The 25,992-nt window shown below is 42.5% G+C and overlaps 1 protein-coding gene across 1 annotated transcript in view; it reads right to left on the bottom strand.

The window, feature by feature from the left end:
• The window catches only part of EML3 (EMAP like 3), a 153,091-nt gene that overhangs the window by 82,471 nt on the left and 44,628 nt on the right, over positions 1-25,992 (bottom strand). The window contains exon 4 of the mRNA XM_082270182.1: positions 14,475-14,753. Within this exon, the coding sequence (XP_082126308.1) occupies positions 14,475-14,753 (279 nt within the window). The remainder of the gene's footprint in view (positions 1-14,474; positions 14,754-25,992) is intronic.

Raw genomic sequence — 25,992 nt, 5'->3', positions numbered from 1 at the left:
CATATTATTTTCTCTTTTCTAGCTGTTTCCCAAGTGGAGGTCCCTTTCCCTATAGTTGGTGGTTTGTTCCAAGTACTTAATGCTTATTCCAAGTTTCAGCCTGTAAAAAAAAAAAAAAATGTAAAAAGTCAGCAGCTACAAATACTGTAGCTGCTGACTTTTAATATAAGGACACTTACCTGTTCTGGGATCCTGCGATGTTGGCACCCCATGCCATGTCATCCATCGGCTTTGGGTGCAGGTGCCGGAATTGCAAGTAAGGGAAACCGGCAGTGAAGCCCTCTGAATGGTCCCCTCGTCTTCTGGGGCACACACGGGTCCCAGAAGGCAGTTGTGGGAAGAGGAGGGGCCGGAAATTATGGAGATTACCAGGGAGTGGGAGCTGCTACCTGTCAATAACAGGTACCTGCCCCCCCCCCCCCCAAAAGTGCCAAATGTAAGCAAGCAGAGCTTCCCCTTTTGGGTGGAGCTCCGCTTTAAGCTTATGTAAGTCAATCATAGTAAGTGGCATTTTTTTTTCAAATATATTTTTAATTTTTATCTATTTGGTCTTGGTCCCACTAATAGAGGTTCCATTTATCCAGTATCCTCCATGTCCAATAGATTTTTCTAGGGCAATTAAAAGATTTTCGGTTTGAATAAATCTGTTCCTCCCTGAATGTGATGCCACACGCATACCGAATCACATTGTTGTATACGAGTATGCAACCCTTATGTATTTTTATTGTCTGATTGCTTATGAACTTATGGAAATATTATTTTAATTGTGCTCCTTACTCTGCTACATTAGGACTCCTGAAGAAGCATCTGCGAAACCTGTCAGATACCAACAACAGTGTTCCTGCATAGACCATTTTGTTGTGTAATGATTATATAATCAGAAAGACATTGCCTAAATAGTGTTCAGTAGGAACCAGCATTTTCCTTTAGGGATGGGCAGGACATCTTTATATTTTATATGTTTTTTATCTATGAACTAAAAAAGTTTTTGGAATTTTATACTAACGTTATGCTTGGGTTTGTGTTTGTGCACCTCTAAAGCCCCCTTTTTTGTTAGTTATGTGTTGCTATTTGACCAGAAGAGGAAATATGGAGGGGATCTGGGCACTGTGTACAAAGTTTATGGGGATTATAATTATTATTATAATACAGGATTTATATAGGGATTCTTGTGCTCACCACTGACAGTGTAATGAATCAGCTACTACCCTTTACTCCTACTGCATTTTTTCCCTTTTCTTTACTTCTTCTATTCTCTTACTCCTTTTTTAAGACCCTTTTACTTTTATCAATTCTTATGTGGTACTCGCAGGGTTGTTCTCCAGACCCCTTGAAATGTAATTTTGCTTTACTGATTTATTAATCACTTTGTTTTTAAACTAGACCGACAGTCAACAATCTACCTTTCTCTTTCTTTTCGAATAATTGACATTTGTGACATTTGACTTTGACGGTCTATTTGATGCTTATATGGTGCGATATTGCATTTGAATTTTTATTTGTCTCTTTGCAATTGAAGTAATTTGTTTGTTACCCTTTGAATATGTACCACAATCCATGTAAAATTCAGATTTTTCGCCTTTATTTTATTCAAAACAATAAACAAATTTGACAAGGAATCAGCGAACTGATATGCATAATTGAAACGTTACAGAGAAGGAACTGGAATTAAACCCTTCAAAAATGAGCAACAGATCACCTTGGGTAAACAGTTGGGGTTTTGTCTCTGCAACATTATATAGGTTCTGTATAGCACATCACTCTCTGCAGTAGCGGATTCATTTCACAGTCAGTGGTGAGCACGGGAACCTCCTTACACTTTGTACACAGTGCACTTGCAGAACAGATGGCATAATTTCTGACAAAGGCCAACTATGATAAAGATCTCCTGGCCTTCAAAGTTTTAATCCAGCTATGACAAGTAGTACACTGAAGACTTGCTCATGAACCATTACCTATGTGTATATTTAAAATATACTGTAACTTTTATTGTTTCAAGGCCAAAAGATGTATAAAAGTGTCGTGTAGTGCTACAAAGAAACCTGATTGGTTTGCGTAGAACACAGATTCTATGCATGCTAATCTTATATAATCTGAAAGTGGTTCTAAACGCTGAAGGTTTTTTCCCTTCATGCATTTTATGCATGAAGGTAAAAAACGTTCTGTGTGCAGCGGTCCCCTCCAGCCCCCCCCCCCCATCTTTACCTGAACTCCCTCCAATCCAGCGACGTTCACGTTAGCCTCGGCTGTCCTGACCCTCCCTTCTCATTGGCTGAGCCCATTGACTCCCACTGCTGTCAATCACAGCCAGTAAAAACAAAACGAGGAGAGAGCGGGAGTAGCCGCTGCTCTAGGTGTCCTTGTGCAGTTGATATTCCCATCACACACGTTCCTGGAATGAGCTCTAAAAGTACCAGATGCTGTAGTGACCACCAGCTGGATACTGGAACATGCACCAAAATGTAGATATTTGCCAGCACACCAAGGATCTTCAGTTTCTTACAAATGATTTTTATTTAACCACTTCTGTCTCTGGGGAAACTGCAGCAGGGCGGCCCGGCTGCGCAAAACCACGTACATAAGAAAGGGGGGAGTTTAGGACTTTAAATGAGACATATGATCCACAGCTTGGAAATTATATAGACATAATTGTTGATATGGATATAAGGCATGACATTGTACATACAAAGATGTTGTTTATTTCATATATATACATACAAAGATAACATAAAGCAATTTGTGTATATACACCTAGATCATACTGAGTACATTATTGTAGCCGTCAATGTAAGCCGATAATACTGTATGATCAAGTACAACAAAACAGTCATTAGAAAAAATAGTAGAAATAATAGATTATTATTAGTTAAAAGCATGTTTGCATCCAATAAGCTCAACGGGTTTCGTGGATGAGTTCCACTTTCTCAGGAGCAGACGTTATTGGTTTCAATTTGGAAACCTCCTTTCCCCTGGGGGTGTGTGCACCCGGCCTCTCCATGGGTTTCCATCACCTCAGCTCCCGGGACAGACGCTCCTAGCAGCCCTGTGTTTGTAGTACCGCATCTTTTTATCTGTATCCACTATGTAAGTACTTTAGTGTGGATGTTTTTTTTTTCCTCCCGCCTTTACTATTTTCTACCATTTTGGCAATTATTAGGTATTCATTGTTGTTCTTTACAAATATGGTCTGCGTCCACTTCCGAGGAACTGGAACTTACCCACGAAACGTGTCAAGCTTATTGGATGCAGCCCTGCTTTTAACATAGTTTATTATTTCTACAATTTTTTCTACTGACTGTTTTGCTATACTTGACCATATAATATTATCGGCTTACATTAACGGCTACAACAATGTACTCAGTATGATCTAGGTGTATATACTGTACATGTATTGACTTTGTGTTATCTTTGTATGTATATATATGAAATAAACAACATCTTTGTATGTACAAATTGCAATATGTCATGCCTTATCTCCATAGCAACAATTATGTCGATATAATTTTCCAAGCTGTGGGTCATATGACTCATTTAAAGTCCCTTTCTTATTCTCAGATTTAGGGACAGAGGTGCATGTTTTCATGTGCATTATCTAAAGTCCCACCATCCCCCTTCATGAAAACCATGTACATGTATGTAATTTTGTGCAGGAGATGCTCGGAGCCAATCAGCGGGTTCAGCGAAATTACAGAACGGCAGTCTGCCTATGTAAACAAGGCAGATCGCCGTTCTGTCACAGAGGAAGAGAGAGATCTTGAGTTTTAGCTAAGCTGAAACACAGATCTCTCTTTTCCTCTAGTGCATTCCCTCCCCCTACAGTTAGAAAGCACTCCCTAGGAGCACACTTAACCCCTTGATCACCCCTGGTGTGAACCCCTTCCCTGCCAGTGTCATTTATACAGTAACAGTGCATTTTGTTTAGCACTGATTATTGTATTGGTCACTGGTCCCCAAAAAGTGTCCCGTGTCGGATTTGTCCACCGCAATGTCGCAGTCCCGCTAAAAATCACTGATCTCTGCCATTACTTGTAAAAACAAGTAAAAAAATAAAAAGTCCATAAATCTATCCCATAGTTTGTAGACACTATAACTTTTGCGCAAACCAAAACCAATACATATACCAAAAATATGTAGCAGAATACATATTGGCCTAAATTAATAAAAAAATTAGATTTTTTAAAAAAATTTTATTGGGTATGTTTTATAGCAGAAAGTAAAACATTTTGGGTACAGTGTCGCATAACCGCACAATTGTCAGTTAAAGCAACGCAGTGCCGTATCGCAAAAAATGGCCTGGTCATTAAGGGGGTAAAACCTCCCCGGAGCTGAAGTGGTTAAAGAAAGATCACATCACAGAACAGTATGGTATAATGTTTCAGAGTCAAGCAGGACCCCTTCTTTAGGCATGTGATGGAAATGTGATCACTTATAATAATAAAAAAAGGTATTTATAAAGTTTTTTATACCTATACACAAATGTTTTGCCTTTCATTTCTATTTTAAACTGAATAGGTTATTTTACAAGGTCGGGTTTACATATACTTTAAAATTGCACACACTTGAGAAAAAGAGAAAAAAAAGTATGGTCCCAAAAATGTCCATAAGTGATGCTTAGACCCCCTAATGTATTCTGTGCCATTCATTCCAGTCGATTAAGCATAGCGCTGATTTACCCACCATTAAAGCTGGAATTTTGACAGCTCAGAACCTGGAAATGCTCAGCACTGAGCACTTCCGGGTCCATTAATATCAGAGGAGATCAGCATCCTGACTCAGTTTACAGTAGTTTCAGGCTACCCAGAGAACTAAGAGATCCTGGGAGCCAGGGTATGGGCGTGTGGCTGGGTGGCAATTCATAGTACTGTGTATACGTGATTGGGTGGCTCACTTTTACATGAAATTGGCTGAAAATAACAATACCAAGCTCATGGCTTGTTTTAACCCCTTGAATACCAGGACATTTAGAAAAATACCTTGGTAACCTAGGGGGTTAAACTTCAACTCTAAGGCTTCATTCACACTTGTGCGACTTGTCGACTTATGCAACTGCAGACATTAAAGTCACATGACAAGTTGTTCCTCATGTTTTCCAATTATATCGATGATGTAAGGGTGGTAGAGAAGAGAGGCACTGTGAATGGGACAAAGAGGGAGGTGGAATCAGTGTGGGTAGAACTCCATAGAGAAGTAAGTGGGAAATTAATAGTGGGGGTAAATTACTGGCCCCTCAACCTGAAGGAGCAGGAGGAGCTGGACCCCCTATCAGTTAGAAATGGCAGTGAGGCAGAGAAATATCATCATAATGGGGACTTCAATGATCCAGATATTGACTGGGCAGAGGGGACAGCTCACTCTTTAAAGGCCAGTCATTTCATGAATATCTTACAGGAAACTTCATGTCTCATTTGGTGGATTCCCTGACTAGAAAGCATGCATTGCTAGATTTATTAATTACGAACGATCCAAGTATGATCTCAGATGTGGCAATACTGAACAACTTGGGACATAGCAATCACAGGATGATCACATTTAGCGTAAATCATAGGAAAAGGAGGCATGAAGGTAGCACAAGAACTCTAAATTTCAAAAGAGCAAACTTTTCTGAACTGTGCTCAATACTACAAGACATCAGTTGGGACCAAATCCTAGAAACATTGAACACAGAAGAAGAACATGAGTGCTTTAGGAGCACATTAAACAAAGGTATCACAAAGTGCATTCCAATGGGCAATAAATATAGAAGAGCAAAGGTTAAACCTGAGTGACTAAACCGTAATGTAAAAAGTCTTATTAAAGAGAAAAAAAGGGCTTTAAAAAATATAAAGCGGAGGGGGAATTATCAGCATTCCAACACTACAAGCAATGCAATAAGAAGTGTAAGAACAAAATCAGGACGGCTAAAAAAGACTACGAGAGACACATAGCAGAGGAGAGTAAAAAAAATCCCAAGGAATTTTTTAGATATATTAACAGTAAAAAAAGTGAGATCAGAGCACACTGCCCACATAAAAGGTGATATGGGAGGATGGTTACAGATGACACAGAGAAGGCAACTCTACTAAATGCTTTCTTCTCTTCAGTTTTTACACAGGAAAAAGAGGGGTATACTGACCATGACAGGATTGTTAATAACACATTAGGATGTACCCTTGTGGCTAACAGAGGCCGGAGTCAAGGAAAGACTAGATAAGCTTAACACAAAAAAATCACCTCGATCAGATGGCTTACACCCAAGAGTCCTCAAAGAACTCAGTCAGGTATAGAGAGACCATTATTCCTAATCTTTGAGGACAGCATACCGACAGGAATATTGATATTGATATTTTTAAAAGATTCTAGGACATGCATCTTTAAGGACATACAGGGATTTTGGAAATAATTATCAACACTGACACACATACACCAACACAGGTTGAACTGGATGGACTATTGACTTTATTTAACCTTACTAATTTTGTAACATTCATATATGTGAGACTTAAAGTGGAACTATGGGCACATTTTTTTTTTTTCATTTTGGAAAGAGAAAGGGAGGGGTATAACCCCTGTTAGATTTTGTTTTGCCATCTGTGTCCCATTGCGAAGATTTACATTCACTTCCTGTCCCATAGCCAAACTGGATGTGAGAGGAAATCCCCAAAAATTAAAGGAATTTCTTAGGGACCTCCAGGTCACCAGAACAAGTGTCCCCATTTAAAGATTTCCTCGTTTTTATTTTTTTGGGGACAACCCAAAATTTTGGATTTTCTTTTACTTTTGCTTTCAATAGTAATGGTAAACAGGACAAATAGAGAGGGTGAATCTCCTTAACGGGTGCACAGACAGCAATGAAAACCTGACAGAGGTTCTAATCCCTCTCCACTCCATCCAAAACTAAAAAATTAAGTTTAGCCTTTAGTTATATTTTAAAGTTGCAGCAACTTCACAGTAGTTCATGCACTACTTTGGTCCAACTTTCATGCAACTTGAGGGCCATAGACTTCAATGTTATCTAGAGATGGACTCAGTTGTGTTCAGGATCCTAGTCCCAACCCACCTGCCCAAACCCGCCATGAAGCAAACACTTCACACTGCTAATCACAGGCAATAAGACATTTCCCAGTCTGTGCACCCTCCCTTACTCTATCCAAAACGAGAAAAGGTTTTGCCCATAGTTCTACTTTAAGTCTCACAGATATGAAAGGTTACATAGTTACATAAAAGGTAAGGTGGAATAAAGACAATAGTCCACCCAGTTCAACCTGTGTTGGTGTACGTGTGGTAACCCTCAAAAGTTGCATGAAAGTCGTACCTGAATGTAATACAATACGACAGTTGACCATTATCACTGGTCAAAGACAAAGTTGTATCCAAGTTGCACCCATCCAAAGTTGCACTCCAAAGTCAGCACAACTTTGGAGTCATACAAGTGTGACTTGTGCCTTATGCCCCTTTCACACATGCTGTCCTTTTGTCTGTTTTTCATCTATCTGTTGACAGATGAAAAGCAGACATCAATAAACATGCCTTGCCTAAGTCTGAATATTTCAGGTACACTGAAATTGAACACTATTTGCGCTCACTGTCTCGTCTCTCGGACCTGACAACCATGACTTCTATGGAATATCTGTGCCGCAAATATGATAAGTTGCAAGGTTATATTTCCATGATTTATAATGTGTTATCTGACTCGCCTGTGAAACTTCCTTATATGGACCGTTGGGAAACTGATATCCAGGACACTTTGGCTTTGGCAGATTGGCATGCTATGGCTCAGGAGGCCTCCAGATCACCATCGCACACCGAACTGGGGGAGGCATCAACACCTCAATTATAGAAGCTAATTATAAGGTACTGCTACGCTGGTATATGGTGCCGGCTAGGATAGCATCTTTTGTGCCAGGAGCATCTCCTCTGTGTTTTCGGGGTTGCGGTCAGGAGGGTACTATGTTCCACATTTGGTGGCAATGCCCCAAGGTGCGACATTTTTGGATTAGGTGTATAACTTCATTTACACCTTAACGCAAGTTAACCTGACCAAGTCTCCACAGCAGGCCCTTTTGGGCCGGAAGGTGGATGCGGCCACGAAGGCACAGAGACGGCTTATAACCTTTATTTTTACCGCAGCGAAAATTACAATTGCTAGATCTTGGAGATCTCCTGTCCTGCAGTTTGAGCAGCTGAGGCATTGTCCTGGATCATGGTGAATGAACGGCTGTCGGCTCAACTAGACGACAAAATGCACAAACTCGATAGACTGTGGGAACCGTGGCTCAACTATCTAACCGGGACAGCTTGAGGGCTGTGCATGGGGCCGGGGGCGGGGTGCGGGGCACGGAGTTGGGTCCACTCTTTCTTTCTTTCTTTCTTTCTTTCTTTCTTTCTTTCTTTCTTTCTATCGCTCCTTTTCCTTTCTTTCTTCACATTTCCTTTTCTCTCTACCTTTCCTCCTTGCCATCTTGTGTAGGCCTTTTTATTAGGTTTACTTAGTGGTGGCACATTGCTTCACACACATTTGTTTTGGCTCCAACGTGGCCTGAACATAGCGGGCTGAGGGGAGGCTTACTCGGGCTGGCCTCGTATGCTCGCTTCTAGAGCTGTAGCATACTGTAGATCATGGCTACGGAGTTGTAATTTTACTGGTAACTCAGGGGACCACGCATGTATTGTTTTTTTTTTTCCTTGTTTCTGTTCAAATGCTGTATGGGTAATTGCTGTATTTCCTTTACTAGCCCCGGGGGCTATTGTAGCTTACTGCGGTGATGGCTTTACCACTGAATGATGTTTTCTGTTATTGTTTCTTATGTTGATGCTTTAAAAGTTTTCAATAAAAACCATTGAAAATGAAAAGCAGACATCAATGCATCTCTATGGAAAGATAATCATCCATTTACATCAGTTTACACCCGCATCCCTCAATATCAGATTTTTTTAACTGATCAAAGCTCTATTTTTTCTTCCATTAAAAAAATGGATCGGACAAAAAACGTATGTAAATGGTCAGTTTTTCATCCATTTTTGCATTGGTAGTGGATGTAAAAAAAACTGATGAATAACTGATGAAAAACCGATGAGCACTGATGAAAAATTGATGACCACGGATGAATACTTCATCCATTTTGACGTGACTGAACTAATGAAAGGAACGGTTGGCATGTGTGAAAGGGGCCTTAAGCTGACATATAAGTGCAGCAGGTGGTTTCCTTCTGCAATTTACCCTCCTCCACACTCTGGATTGCTTACACATTAACAGCTGGAAAAACCATGGGTGAGGTTGATTTTAAAACTTCTATGACCACACACACAACATACTATAAACTATTAAACCTTTTTAGGGCTTCTGTTAAAGCTTTCATCTATCAAAAAAATTTTAAGTAAATCTACAGTATAAACGGAATATTTGTAAAAGAGAGCAGGAGGACAGATTGTACTCATGCTGTCCTATTTCTAACCATTGAAGGGAATAGAGTATCAGTAGGTCTTATTAGGAAGAAGAAAATAGCTAGAAAGTGAAATGTACTTTTTGGCTGGTCTCTGTGCAGAGATCAGATGGACAAATACTGGTAATTACATGCATGTGCAATCTTTGTTCCCAGTTGAAAATAGGCCGACTTTTAAGACAGTAATTTCTAATCTTTACAAATATCGGGTTTGGTAGTATATTACTTTACTATAGAGTCCAACTGGTTGGCTTTGGAGATACTGACGGTTTTGATAAGCACTTGGGCAACTATTATCAAGTGTACCTTTTTTATTTATAATTGGGAATAGGCTATTAGTAAGACAGCTTGCTCCTAAAGTGGACCTTTAGTCATTTGTTTTCATCTTTTGATCTAATAAATCTTCTGCCCTTGCTGTTTTAACTTTGGATAGTAAAACATTTTTTTTCTGACAGTAAATACGTTATACAGCCCACTTCCTCTTACTTGTCTGGTAACAAGCCTAGGCTAATGACATCATGCACAGCAATCTCTCTTTCACTCTCGGGGGTGGGTCATAGGAGAGCCAAGGAGAGCTGCAGAGCTGGAGGGGGTTGAATGAGGGTGGAGTAAATAGGAGACTTCAGAGATCCATGAGTATTCATCAACAGAGGAGAAATGTGCAGTCAAGCAGTGGTGTGAGTGTGTCTGTCTGTCTGTCTGTCTGTATATATATATGTGTATGTGTGTGTCTGTGTGCCTCTGCCTGTCTGTGTAAATCCAGGAAGTGAACAGGCAGCAGTTTCAGCTGCCCAGAGTTAAAATTACTTCAGCCAAACTTAGTGAAGGGAGATTTCTGCAGCATATTTGGCAAGTACAGAATCACAGTATATATAAAATAATAAGCAAAGTATTTGGAGGGAAGCTTCAGAATGCCAAATATATTTTTATTGCTAATTATGTTAGCAGACTGCTGTTTCTCTATAAAGTGACAGTAAACCCTTACACTGTAAAACAACTCATTCAGTTTAAAAAATAAATGAAAGTCAAAACATTTGTGTTTAGAAATAATTAAAAAAAAAACTTTATAATTAAATGTTTTCCCCTTTTTTATAAATGATCCATGACCTCTGTTCAGGCTGCAAAAGAACTGCGGGTGGGGTTGAAAACAGCAGTACACTGAGCTTCACAGTGAAAAGGCTGTGCGGGGGGGGGGGGTGTCAGGACAAGTCTGATCATCGGAGGAGGACTGGCTGAGTTCACAGCATAGAGAACTGACCATGGTGTGTTCTGCTTAGTGTGGTCAATGTTTACTAGGAAAGCAGAGGGACTGTCAGGCACACCGGGTATTTCACACAAAGGAAGCAATACAAAGAGAACAAGATACTTTTTCATACAAGTACATGGTACAGCAGGCACATATAAGGAATATGAAATGTTGGGTTTACATATTCTTTAACTTTAATAAGATTGAATTAGTTAACATACTTATTTGGTCTTTTACTATAGAGTCTTGCTGTTTGGCTTTGTCAGAAATCCTTGTGACTGTCTCCTAGAAATAATGGAGTTGGTGGGCTTCTGTGGTCATTCGAGGACAGCAAGTTATATATTTTAATCTGCCTGGCTAATGTTCTATTAGGTCCTTGTATCATGTATGTAAAAACAAATTTCAAGAACGGTTATTTTGGATATTTGTGACTGTAAAGGAATTAACTAGTGGTTTCCTAACCACTTCCTGCAAACCGACATACCTGTACGTCGGCTTGAAGAAATGGTTGTACCAGGATGATGCCTGCAACTGCAGGCATCGCCCCAGTACTGTTTTTTAGAGCGGACGGTTGGCTTTCTGGAGATAAAAACTCATGTGGCTCAGCAGCCGCTCAGCCGTTATCCCAGCGAGCAGGAGGGGATGCCCCCCCGCAGCTCTGTCCAGGTCTTCCTTCCCACCAGGAGACCCAAGCAACCAGCTGGCACATCCGCTGGCTGGCTGGAGTCCTGAACGAAGACAGATTTGGCTTTGATTGGGTCTCCGATCATGTAAACTATACTAGGCGCATGCCCTCAACATCGAGGGTAGTTTTGGGGTGAGGGCCACCATGTCCTCATGTTGATGGAGACAAGGGCCTCTACCCCACAACCCTGGCCAGTGGTTGTGGGGGTCTGCGAGCAGGGGTCTTATCGGAATCTGGAAGCCCCCTGATCCCAGCCCCCCTAAGTGAATGAGTATGGGGTACATTGTACCCCTACCGATTCACCAAAATAAAAAGCAGTGTAGTGTTACAAAAAAAACAAGAGACTGCTTTTGAGAAGTATTTTATTAAAAATGAAGAATGTCCCCTGTTGTTGCTCCAATGTCAATCATGATATCTTCTTTCTCCGCTTCCTACGCTTATATTTTTTCTCTCTGCTTCCTCCGCCGATGTCTTCTTCCTCTGCTGCCGATCCACTGAAGATAAAAAAAACGCTCCTCCGACTATGTTGGCTCCCGCCGTTCTGACAGCTCTGGTGTCTGACAGTTCTTACCATTAATATTAGTCATGCTAATAATCACAGAGTGGGTCACTGTCACTCTTTTATGTATTTGAAAAACAAAGTTGTTGCACATCAGTGTTGCATCTCTGCAGTTGCTGAACAGCACACTGTTCCTCAAGTAAATAATACTTTAAGTATAACTAAACCTCAAACCTCAAACATTTTTATTTAGTTTGGATAAATTATGAATCTGCTGTCATACCATACATACCCCTCTCCTACACATAGTGCCTGCTGTCATACCCTACACACCCCTCTCCTACACATAGTGCCTGCTGTCATACCCTACACACCCCTCTCCTACACATAGTTCCTGCTGTCATACCCTACACACCCCTCTCCTACACATAGTGCCTGTTGTCATATCCTACACACCCCTCTCCTACACACAGTGCCTGCTGTCATACCCTACACACCCCTCTCCTACACATAGTGCCTGCTGTCATACCCTACACACCCCTCTCCTACACATAGTGCCTGCTGTCATACCATACACACCCCTCTCCTACACATAGTGCCTGCTGTCATACCATACACACCCCTCTCCTACACATAGTGCCTGTTGTCATACCCTACACACCCCTCTCCTACACATAGTGCCTGCTCTAATACCCTCTGAACTCCTCTCCTGCACATATTGCCTGCTGTCATACCCTCCACACCTCTCTTATGCACATACTTATCTGCTATTAGGCCCTTCACACTTCTCTTTTGCATATGCTGCCTGCTGTCATACCCCCTGCACTCCTGTCCTTTACATGCTGTCCACGGTCATACCATCCACACTTCATATATGCATGTACTGCCTGCTGTTATACCCTCCACAATTCTTTTCTACACATTATACCTGCTGTCATAGCCTCTACACTTCTCTTCTGTACATACTGCATGTTATAATCTCTATACTACTTATCTATCATACTCTGTACACCAGCCTTTTTTAATCAGGGTGCCCAGGCACCCTTAGGTGCCTTCAGGTTTCCTCAGGGGTGCCTTGGCAAAATGACTAAAAATTGTCCAAAAATGTTACACAAGCCAACAGGTGGACCAAGCCTTCCTTTCAGTTACACAAAGTCACAGGTTTTCATAGTGCACCATTACAACCTTCCAGCCGTCAGTGTCCTAACAACTAATGAAGTTGTCAGCTGATAAGAAGAAAGTTGGGTGTCTGCATGGCATCCTTGCTTGCCCTTTCCCAGTCCTTCTCTGTCAGCACCGGGGTCATATTTGCCAAGTGAGGGAGATTACTAGTCAGTACCAGTGTGCAAAGGTGTATATGCTTCAAAATAATAAGTCAGGTTGGGTGTCCTACATGTGTGAATGTTTCTGTGGTACTTAAAACTATTAGTTACATTTTAGAATGGGGTGCTTCGAGATTGTACATACTTTTTAAGGGTGCCTTGACTGAGAAAATGTTGAGAACACTGCTCTACACATCTTACCTACTAAAACATTTTTTTTAACATTGTTTGTAATATCCCCAACCTTGCTCTGGAAGTGGCACATTGCTGCCAGTTTTGGATAAAATATGGTCCATTCTCATCCGATCCCATCCCATCCGCTGGACGGATGGAAAATAGGGTTTCCATCCGTCCAGATTTGACGGATCGGATCGGGTCGGATGTCAGCGGACATGTCTCCGCTGACATCCGATACCCCATAGGAATGCATGGGGGGACCGTTCAGATCCGCCAAAAAAACGATCAGGCGGATCTGAACGGTCCACCTGTGTGAAAGGGGCCTTAAGCCTAGTAGTACACACGCAACGATTATCGGCCGACCGATTGTCCGTCTTTTGTCCAGAGTTGTGTTTTGTTGGTTGGAATGTTCTCTAGACTGCACACAAATTTTCTCGCCCGACAAAATTCTACTTCAGAAGTGATGTCATGTGTTGGTTTGCTTTCTTTGTGTTCTTTCTTCTCTGAGCATGCCCAGACTTGCTCATTAGATTTTTCCCTGTCGAAATCTGTACTGACTGCAGGAAAAACGGCCGTGTTTTGACGGCAGACAAAAATTTTATAGCCTGCACGCCAGATTTTTTTCGGCTGAAAAGTCGGAGTCGGTTGTCGTAAGCATCATACTAACAAGCCGAAAATCGGCAGATCGGTCGTCGGACGAAAATTCCCTGCCGATTTTCGACGCGTGTGTACGAGGCTTTAGGCATATATTAGGTAAGGCTGGAAGGAGAAAAAAACTCTCTGAATTAGCAGACTAGAAGGAAGCTCTCGTGAGCATGGTAACTATGGAATCTACCTCTTGCACTTATATCTAAATGTGTCTGTCTGGCGGTTTGTATATTCATGTTTTGAGTGAGTATCATACTCTATATTTGTTCAGTTAACCTATGATTATTTTCCGATTTGTTGCACTATAGATAGATTTCTGTCTATTAATTTAGGCCTCCTTGCTATTTAAAAATGCATTTCTGTTGATGTGTTAAAGCTTTCACTCATGGTCAAAAAACTCTCGTTTAAGCCAAATCATATCTGAGATACCATAAATCTCAAAATATAGCTTACGGGTAACAAAAAGAGTTTTACTTACAACTCCTTCTTGTTTTGTCTTAGAGCTGAAATGCTTCTTGTCGAGGCTCCAACCTCTTCTGGTGCTGGGCTTTGGAAGACCTTATCCACCACTTGTGCCTCCTCAGAGTCAGTGATCACATCTGCTGTTTCACCATTCAGTGAGTCAATTTCACATAATAAATTTCCATCCAATGTGTCTAAGCTCTCCTTGGATCCCCGCTCTATCAGAGGCCACTCTGTCTGTGTCCCAACAGTGATACGCAAAGGGGTCATCTCTTGTGCATCTTTCTTAGGTTCGCTGTAGAAAAAAGTAGAATGTTTAAACATCAAACATATGCATTTGACTTCAACAACAATGGTTAAGGCTGGCCATAGGTAGCATGAATTTTGGCTGATTCCTGCTAAATCAGCTGAAATGCAAACTGTGGGTGGCCCTGTAAGCCCCCCGACTCAACAAAATTATCAGCCAAACCGTGACTGCATATTATTAGACATGGTCACTTTTCAGCAGCACTGTTATGTTCAGGCACCTTAGGGTGCTGCGGCTGCTAAATGCAATAGTAGTAGAAAGGGGCTGGCTGGCAACTTTTGGCCCAGGGGGCAAGTACTACCCAGAAGCCCATGGTGCAGCGACTTGGCCCCCCTCTTGCTCTGCCTCCTCCTGACCCCATCCCAGGCTGAAGCTCTGCTCCACATACTTTTTGCTAACCAGGTGGGTCGGGCTGGACAACTCCTGCTGCACAAACTGGCCCGCAGGGGGTGGCTGGGCGCTGCAGGGGGGAGACGGGGTGGCTCGATCAGGGCTGGCTGGGGGAGGAGAAGCACACAGTGGGTGTGGCTAAATTATGCCACATATTGGGTGTGGCTTTTTAGTCTTATTAGTAATTGTCTGATTTTCCTTTTTTTATTTTTTCTTCTTTACACATTTTTCATTTTTTTTACCATTTTTAATTTTCAATTAATTTTAATTTAATAATGTTTTACATTTTTTTTACAATGCTGTTGGGGAGGGCTTTGGTGAAATATCAGGGGTCCAAACAGACCCCAGAAGTCTCACTTTTGAGAGATACATTCCCCAGTCCCTTTCTCCGTAGCCTCATCTGCACTGTAGATGAATGAACAGGGGACAGAGGCTCCTGTCCATTCAAAAAAAGAAGCATGGTAAACACAGGTTACTATGCTTCATTTATAAAACAAAAGCAAGAGTGAGAGCGCACAGGCTCATAGTTCAGTTACCTTTATTAACCAAACAAAAGCAAAGTAAAAAGTTGCACCCACAAACGTAGGCTTGTATCAGGCATGACATTCAAAATTGGAAGAAAATATAAGTGCGCTTCCCTAAAAAAATGTATATACATGTGTAAACTAACGACAAATGTATAGCTGGATTATAATATTATATTTTCTTCCATGTTTGTACTCTTTTGTTTCTAGAGTTTAGGTGCTGCCTCCCCCATCTCTTTTTTAGGTTAGCGCACTCATTTACACAATTTAATGACATTCAAAATGGTTACTTTGTAGCTGCTATGTTAGTCTCATCCCCCAGCATGGTGTCTGAATTGACGGCTCAGATGAATTTCTCCTCAGAACACTGCAGGTGTAGAAATGCAGGCCAGGACACCCAGGGAAGTCTTCACAGCAGTCACTGGCTAAGCTGACCTCCAGCCCGATGGATGGGGCAAACCCCAATGATGGGAACTAGAAAAGAGCACCGCGTGTCTCAGGTGTCCAGCAGGACAGAGGAGTCCTAACACTCACCGCTGTGAGGAACCAATTGTGAGCCAAGTTCTATGGCAATGATACAAGCCACGATGTTTGAGGTGGCAGTAGAATGACACACACGGGCACCAGAAAATTGAAAAAACTTGTATACAAAGAAATAGCAGTGGTAAGAAAAAAAGCACTTGTGGCTTTAAAGCTAAACTCCAACTTTCTTTTCACTAGAACTGAATGGAATGATCGATCCCAGCATAGATCTTTCCTCAGTACCATGTTGCTTTGTTGTCTGCAGATCCCCTGATATTCTGGGTTTAGTTGTGGCTTTGTATCATGTGACACTCTGTATATCCTGCTGATAAACTCAGTCACTTCCACAGCTGCTTCCTGCAGCAGCTACAGCCTAAAACACACCCCTTTGTAGGCTTTTAGACTCTGCAAATGATGTAACTTCCTTTACAATGATGTAACTTCCTTTACAATGATGTAACTTCCTTCACTTCAGGTGAAGGAAGTTACATCATTTGCAGAGTCAGAAAGACTAAGGAGGGGGGTGTTTTAGGCTTGTACCATGCTATAAGACTTGGCTCAGAATTGGGTTCTGACAGCATTTAGTGCTAAGACTCCTCTGCCCAGTTGGTCACCTGAGACACCCGGTGATCTTTGCTAGTCCCCTGCAGCCATTCCAATTAATGGGATTTGCACCATTCATCGGGCTTGAAGCTGGCTTAGCCAACGTCTGCTGTGGAGATTTCTCTGGGTGTCCTGCATTTCTACACCTGCAGTGTTCCGAGGAGAAAATCATCCAACCTGTCAGCTCAGACACCATGCTGGGGGATAAGATCAACACAGCAGCTACAAAGCAATAACTTTGGATGTCATGCCTGATACAAGCCTCTGTGTTCACTTAGAAAAGTAAAGAGCCAGTAAATTATATATTTATTGACCCTTCCCCACTCTCCATCCTGAAGATCCCCTGTTTGCCTGCAGCTGCTGCTGGCAGGAAAGGAAGGAAGCCGAGAGCGCTGTGGGGGGGGGGGGGGGGCACATGGTGGGGGGGGGGGGGGTTCAAGGCAGCGAGATAAGAGAGGAATCCAGATCAGTGCAGCAGGTGGGGGGAAACACCTGGAACCAATCTTTTGTGGCTCTCACTGCAGCAGCTGGAACAGGAGATGTCGGCTTTTTAGCTGCTGCAGGGAGAGCCACAAAAGATCTGTTTCAGTTATTTCCCCACACGCTGCACTGATCACCTGTTCTATCCACATGCTATTCTTTCTATTGGGGAGGGGAAACTGCTAAACGATGGCCCTGCTCACGGGGCATGTTGCCAACACCCGATTACTTTTTTTACTGACAGGATCTGAAAAAATTACTGATGGAGCATTTACTAACAAGCTGAAACATGGCAGAAACTCCTATTATAAACAAAGTCAATAAATATGTAAAGGGTAAATTCACCATTAAGGATTTTTGTAGGAAATAAAATGTGCATTTATTATTTTTACCCACAGAAGCCTGCAAAGCAGCTCAGTGGATCATGTTCCTAAAGAAACAAGGGGGCACCTTGGAGGATGTAATGGGGCACTCTGGAGGTACTAAGTTATTACCCCCAGAGTTCCCCCTTAGTGCCACCAAAGTGCCTCCTTATATCCTCCAGAGTGCCACCAAAGTGCCTCCTTATATCCTCCAGAGTGCCCCCATTAGTGGCCCCCCCTCAAATCCTCAAGTATCTCCTTAGTAATACTGTATTAAGGGGTCATTCTGGAGGATGTAAAGGGGCACTAAGGGGGCCCTCTGGAGGTACTAGGTAACTCTAGAGTGCCCCCTTACGTTTTCCCTACCACTTAGGGCTCCCTCATATCTAGAGTGCCCCCTTTCAAATACCTTCTGGCCTGGCTGCAACTCGTGGGCAGCTGGCGGTAAAACATTTAAAAAAGAAAATCCTTGTCAGTGGCTCTGAACCATGTGTAAGCAGTCTGGAGCCAGCCGATTAGTGAACTGCTGAGCTCAGCCTCTACTTGTGCGGAGGGGCGTGTAGATTTAAGCCCTATCCTACTGCCCAATCTGGGGCCGAGCCCCGCAGTTCTTTAATCGTCTGGCTCCAGACTGAGCTTGCACAGTTCAGAGTCACTCATAAGGATTTTCTAAAGTGTTTTACCTCCACCTGTTCACGAATCATGGGCAGCCAGCCCAGGCCAGGAAGTAACAAGGAGTTTTTTTCCAAGGGAGCGGGATGTACTATCCTGTTCTCTTTGTATTACTTCCTTTATATGAAATCCCTGGTGTTCCTGCCACTCCCTCTGCTTTCCTATTGGAAAATAACACACTAAGCAGGAAAGCACAGTGTGGTCAGTTTTCTAGCTTTGCTGGGAACTCAGTGTACTCTCCTCCAATGATTAGACTTGTCCTGACACCCCCCCCCCCCCCCGCTGCACAGCCATTCACTGGGAAGCTCAGTGTACTGTTGCTTTTCCTCCCCCATCCCTTATGCAGCTGAGAACTGAGGGAATGTCATCACTTATATGAAAGGGAAAAAATGTATTTAAAATGTTTTTTTATATGTATACAAAATGTTTTGCCTTTCATTTCTATTTTAAACTGAATGGGTTATTTTACAAGGCGATTGTAAATGTTATGTGTCCACTTTCCTATTGTGGTGTTTGAGGGAGCTCAGGAAGACTCACAGCACAAGGCATGTAGAATGCATGGATAGGAGGTATGCTGGCTGGAATGCTGAGAAGAAGCGGATGCAGTGACAGCGTGTAATCTCCGTTATCAGAGAAGGACCAGGAGGAGAGAGAGAGAGAGGAGAGGCACCCTGCTGGGGCTGCAAGACTAGGAGATACAGTAGCTGACTGGAAATTACTTCAACTCCATCAAGCACAGGCAGAGGAGGGGAAAGAGCGTGGGAAGGGTCGCAGAGGCATCTGTGCTGAGGTGGCATGGCTAGAACAGACAGTGGCAGGCTGGATCGGTGTGAGAACTAAATTTACACACAGCTCTTCTAACTGTTGTTATGCCCAAAGGAGAGTGGGAGCCAGTAGTGTGGAGCTGCCCAGGAAACCTGCAGGTTAGGCCAGTATATGCTGGGTGACAGCAGAGCAACACAGTCACGGGGCCCCCTACTGGCCTGGGTGGAAGCGGTGCAGCCTTTTCACGGGGCATCTGAGGTGCCTGGGGAGGGGGGGGGCAACTGCCCCCGGCCCAGTCCGCTCCGGGCAGTAGGGATTCCTCTTTCCATGCTGTTTAGTGTGGATAAGGTAGTGGATCGATAGTCTGTTGGGTTCAATATTGAGTTGCCCATCCTTTGCAGCTATAACAGCTTCAACTCTTCTGGGAAGGCTGTCCACAAGGTTTAGGAGTGTGTATGTGAAAGTTTGACCATTCTTCCAGAAGCGCGTTTGTGAGGTCAGGCACTGATTTTGGACGAGAAGGCCTGGCTCTCTGCTCTAATTCAACCCAAAGGCGTTCTATTCAGTCGAGGTCAGGACTTTATGTCTTTTTGGTCCTTGCTTTGTGTACTGGTGCAAATCATTTGGTGGAGGGGGAAATATGGTGTGGGGTTGTTTTTAAGGGAATGGGCTTGGCCCCTTAGTTCTACTGAGGGGAACTCTTAAGGGGTAAGCATACCAAGACATGTTGGACAATTCATACTCCCAACTTCGTGGGAACAGTTTGGGGATGGCCCCTTCCTGTTCCAACATGACTGCACAAAAGTGCACAAAGCAAGGTCCATAAAGACATGGATGAGCAAGTTTGGGGTGGAGGAACTTGACTGTCCTGACCTCAACCTGATAGAACACCTTTGGAGCAGAGACTGCAAGCCAAGCCTTCTCGTCTAACATCAGTGCCTGACCTCACAAATGCACTTCTGGAAGAATGGTCAAACATTCCCATTGATACATTCCTAACGCTTGTGGACAATCTATGATTTAACATTTGGGATGGTCATTTACAATTAACCTATGCACCTTATTTCAGAAGATAAAAAAATATGTTTATGTATTTAATCACAATGCAAATTCAACTCCAGGACAAAGTGAACCATTACTCAGAGCCTTTAGCAGCACCAGGAGAATTTTCTACATCAGCCACAAACATTTGCAGTGTATCTAAAGCAAAAACGTTTCTTTTATAGTGTTTGATAAAGTAGGGAATTGTTAAAATTCTTCAGATTGTTATTAATATCTGTGTCCCCACTGGGAAGATTTACACTTTCTATTTGTTATGGTGACCATTGTCTTCGGGAATGAAAGTGTACAGAAAAAAACTGAAATTTTTAAAGAAAATCGAAGAAAAAAGATTTAGAAAGGCTGAGACTGTAGCCCCAGCACAGGGAAAGCCTAACTACTCCTGACGCTAGGCAGAAACAAACTGAGTTGGGAGGGATCAATGCAGGGGGGTATTGACCAGTGGGACAGCCCCCATGGGTGTGTCTATGCTAAATGCTTTTTTCTTTTGACTAAGTCTTATGCCTAGCTACTCCTGCGGAGCGGAAGTCAATAACCAATAGTGATGACTTAGAGGTGGCGGCGACTGTCGGAGGACTCCGAGAAAGGAATTTTACGGTAAGATTTACAAAAATTCCGTTATTTTACAGTTTTCACCAGAACAGGAATCACACTGGAACACGTACATTTCAGTGCGGTTCCGTATGTTCTGGTTTTGACAGCCCATTCATTTCAATGGGCTGCAAAACGTATTGGAAAGTGGAAAAAGTACTACTTTTTCTGATTGTGCTGCACCAAGCCACATGGTAGTTTGGTACAATGCAGTTTGGTGGAACCCACCTTTTCCCGCACCACGTTCTGGTGTTAATGGGTCCTAAAGGATACATTTTTCAATTAGGACTCCTGTTACAGTGACAAAGATCTCTCTCTTTACTTTACAGGACAGGAGTTGAATGGAAATCCCCTTAGTGGAACACATATGGCAAAAATTACAAACTCCACAGGGGTTTTAACCCTACCCTACTCCATCCAAAACTAAAATGTTGGATTTCGATATACCAATTGCATTGCTGGGCTCTACTCCCTCCATTACAGAAATCTAGACTGTTGGCAGGCATGTTCATTCTTGTTCAGATTTTTTGACGATACATTTTCTTAAACTTGTTATTCATTGGCAACCATGCTAACTGCATTCATTTCCTCTTCTTCCATTTTTATACTGTGTATAAATAATCAGGAATGGTTAGTCTGGAAATAAGCTTTCTTAAATCAGTGGTTAATTCATTACAAAATCCTTATAGGCAGTCCCTGAATTGCAAACATCCGACTTACATACGACTCGTACTTAAGAACCAAGGCAGTGTGATGTCACGCTGGTACTGGAAACCGCTGAGCAGCCATCTTGCTGCTCACCGCATGCTACCACCTATTGTCCAGCAAAAGGTCAGCAATCCCACATCACTGCATGGCCAGTTTGCCTTTCCCTATGCTATCCAAAATGTAAAAATATTTTTGTTGGCTGGAGTTACACTTAAGAAATGTACCAAACTGATGAGAGGCATGGAGGAGCTCAGCTCGAATGCCAACATGTACTGTGACATACTGAACGAGAGCATGATCCAATCCCTTCGGATACTGGGCCGCAGGGCAGTATTCCAACATGATAACGACCCCAAACACACCTCCAAGATGACCACTGGTCCAAGATGACCACAGGTTAAGTGAGTAACATTGAATATCTCGTTTCAGTGGCATCTGAAAATGGGTGGCATCTGAAAATATATTAGGCCTACCACTTACCTGGGGAAGAAATGGCACCAAGATGCACTATAGGATGCAGAATGCACAATAGGAAGAAGGCAAGCCAGCAAAGGTAGTGTGATTCTTTGGGCAATGTTCTGCTGGGAAACCTTTGGTCCTGTCATTCATGTGGATAAAGGGCAGGGACTGATGTGAATGTATAATATATGTGTAAAAAAAAAAAATATGTGTAAAGTGCTGCGTAAATTGATGGCGCTATATAAAGTACACCCCTCACATTTTTGTAAATATTTTATTTTATCTTTTCATATGACAACACTGAGGAAAGGACTAGTTGCTCAAAATAACTCAACACACAGCCATTAATGTCTAAACAGTGGGCAACAAAAGTGAGTACACCCCCAAATGACAATGCCCAAATTGGGCCCAAAGTGTCAATATTTTGTGTGACCACCATTTTTTTCCAGCAAAGCCTTAACCCTCTTGAGCAGGGGTCCTCAAACTATGGCCCTCCAGTTGTTCAGGAACTACAATTCCCATCATGCCTTGTCATGACTGTGAATGTCAGAGTTTCTCAATGCCTCATGGGACGTGTAGTTCCACAACAGCTGGAGGACCGTAGTTTGAGGATCACTGCTCTTGAGCATGGAGTTCACCAGAGCTTCACAGGTTGCCACTGGAGTCCTCTTCCACTCCTCCATGATGACATCATGGAGCTGGTGGATGTTAGAGACCTTGCGCTCCTCCACCTTCCGTTTGAAGGTTAATTCTATAGCAAGGCAGTGGTCATCTTGGAAGTGTGTTTGAGGTCGTTATCATGTTGGAATACTGCCCTGCGGCCCAGTCTCTGAAGGGAGGTGATCATGCTCTGCTTCAGTATGTCACAGTACATGTTGGCATTAATGGTTCCCTCAATGAACTGTAGCTCCCCAGTGCCGGCAGCACTCATGCAGCCCAAGACCATGACACTCCCACCAACATGCTTGACTGTAGGCAAGACACACTTGTCTTTGTACTTCTCAACTGGTTGCAGCCAAACATGCTTGACAACATCTGTACCAAATAAGTTTATCTTGGTCGCAACAGACCACAGGACATGGTTCCAGTAATCCATGTTCTTAGTCTGCTTGTCTTCAGCAAACTGTTTGCGGGCTTTCTTGTGCATTATCTTTAGAAGAGGCTTCCTTTTGGGACGACAGCCATGCAGACCAATTTGATGCAGTGTGCGGCGTATGGTCTGAGCACTGACAGGCTAACCCCCCACCCCTTCAACCTCTGCAGCAATGCTGGCAGCACTCATATGTCTATTTCCCAAAGACAACCTCTAGATATGACGCTGAGCACATGCACTCAACTTCTTTGGTTGACCATAGTGAGGCCTGTTCTGAGTGGAACCTGTCCTGTTAAACCACTGTGTGGTCTTGGCTACCATGCTGCAGCTCAGTTTCAGGGTCTTGGCAATCTTCTTATAGCCTAGGCCATCTTTATGTAGAGCAACAATTCTTTTTTCAGATCCTCAGAGAGTTCTTTGCCATGAGGTGCCATGTTGACCTTCCAGTGACCAGTATAATAGAGAGTTAGAGCAATAATACCAAATTTAACACACCTGCTCCCCATTTAAACCTGAGACCTTGTAAAACTAACGAGTCACACAACACCAGCGAGTGGAAATTACTAATTTGGCCCAATTTGGACATTGTCACTTAGGGGTGTACTGACTTTTGTTGCCAGTGGTTTAGGCTGTGTGTTGAGCTATTTTGAGGGGACAGCAGATTTACACTGTTATACAAGCTGTACACTCACTAGTTTGCATTGTAGCAAAGTGTAATTTCTTCAGTGTTGTCACATGAAAAAATATAATAAAATATTTACAAAAATGTGAGGGGTGTAGTCACTTTTGTGAGATACTATAAGAACCAACCTGTAATAAATAAATAAATGTCCCTTGACCCGTACCACTACCCTAAACATTGTTGGGGACCAGGTACACCCCTCCATAGAAACAGTATTGCCCTGCTGCTGCCCTGATGGCAGCAGGATAATGCGCCATGCCATGCTTCAACAACAAGTTTGAGATGTTGAGTTGGCCTCCAAATTCTCCAGATCCGATGCTCACATAGTTATAGGGCTCCGTGTGAGAGCTCCGCTGCGGTCCTTTTTTTTTTTTTTTCCACGGAGCCACGGAGTGGATGACATTTCTGTCATCCGCTCCGTATGCCCGCATATCATCCCATCCGTTTGCGGATGATATGCGGACATAATGTAAGTCTATGGGGGTTTGCGGATGTCAGCGGATGACACCGCTGACATCCGATTTTCCTTCCTTTCCGTTTTTTGGACGGAACAAAAATAGGGTTTTGTTCAGTTCCAAAAAACGGAACAGAACTGACAGGAAGAAAATCGGATGTCAGCGGATGGTATTCCGCTGACATCCGCAATGCCATAGACTTACATTATGTCCGCAAATCATCCGCAAAAAAATAGGATGATTTGCGGACATACGGAAAGCCCGTGTGAAAGGGCCCTTAGGCTGCAGGCTCAAAATATTTTGAGGCCATTCTCATGTTCTCTTTGTGTGCTGAAGCCTGGCCTGGTATTGGGTGAAAAAAAAAATACTAAATAATACTTAACTCTCCAAGAACTGTTCCACATTGTTGTGGCTACTGTACTCTGGGGGTGGAATTTGAACAACAAATGTCTTTTTTTACTGGACAGACAGTATTAGCATTGTTTATGCTATTAATAGTATATATTCATTTTCCTTGCCTGTCTTGTCATTGCTGTATTATCTGGTGTTGCTGATGCTCTTTTTCTCCACTTTCAAGCAAATTTATTCAAATCAGCTTCCTGGGTCCTTTGAGGACAGTGTTGGAGGACATCCTATGTTACTTGTCCGCAATTATGTGGTCCAATCTACTTGGAAAAGTCGTGGTAGGGCTTGGCTTGAATAGTATATTTGCAATAACCCCCTTGTGCAAAATTTATATATAAAACCTATACATAAATATACACTGCCCGGCTAAAAAAAAAAGTTGCCATCTGGAATTAACTAGGCAACTAACAAAACTAAGCATACAGTAACTATCCTATTGGATAGTAACTACATGTGCCCAAAGAATGAGGTCAGCTGACTACCTGAATATGCTGAATGACCAGGTTATTCCATCAATGGTGTTTTTCTTCCCTGATGGCACAGACATATTCCAAGATGACAATGCCAGGATTCGTCTGGCTCAAATTGTGAAAGAGTGGCCCAGGGAGCATGGGACAACATTTTCACACATGGATTGGCCACCACAGAGTCCAGAACTTAACCCCATTGAGAATCTTTGGGATGTGATGGAGAAGGCTTAGGGTAGTGGTCCGACTCTCCCATCATTTGGTGAAAAATGAATGCAACACTGGACAGAAATAAATCTTGGACATTGCAGAAGCTTATCGAAACAATGCCACAGCGAATGTGTTCCATAATCAAATCTAAAGGCGGTCCAACAAAATATTCGAGTGTGTGACCTTTTTATTTGGTGGCGATTTTTTTTTTTTGGCTGGGCAGTGTATATGTAAGTGCATAAAATACAGTGACATTATATAATCATATACAGTATAAAATTACCCCCTTATGCTAAATCTTATAAAGCACATATAGGTAAATATCATTAGTAATATAAAATCTCCTGATTGGCTAACTGAGTTTGACTGACAGCAGCAAGAGCCAATGGCGCCACTACTGTGTCTCAGCTTAACAGGAGTGAGAGTCCTGGATGGCTGAGGCATTCATGGACATCGCTGGATAAAGAGAGGTCTCAGGTAAGTATTATGGAGCCTGCTGCACACAGAAGGTTTTTTTTATCTTAATGCATAGAATGCATTAAGATTTAAAACCTTCTGACTTTACAACCCCTTTAATCATATATGCAATGTCCCCCTCTTATCTAAAATCTTTATAAAATGGATATAAGTACCAAAGTATCAATATCAAATGCGCAAAAGCAAAAAAAAATTCTCCACACTTAACATAATACATAACACTATCTTGAAATAAAGTACAATGGTTCCAATCAATGTGAGAAAACATTGGTGCAACTTAAAAAAATGATGCAATAGTTCCCA

This window comes from Pelophylax lessonae (genome assembly GCF_965119305.1).
Source record: "Pelophylax lessonae genome assembly, chromosome: 10".
Taxonomy (NCBI): Eukaryota; Metazoa; Chordata; class Amphibia; order Anura; family Ranidae; genus Pelophylax; species Pelophylax lessonae.
Note: the sequence above shows the minus strand (reverse complement) of the source record. Positions and strands in the feature narration are given on the sequence as shown.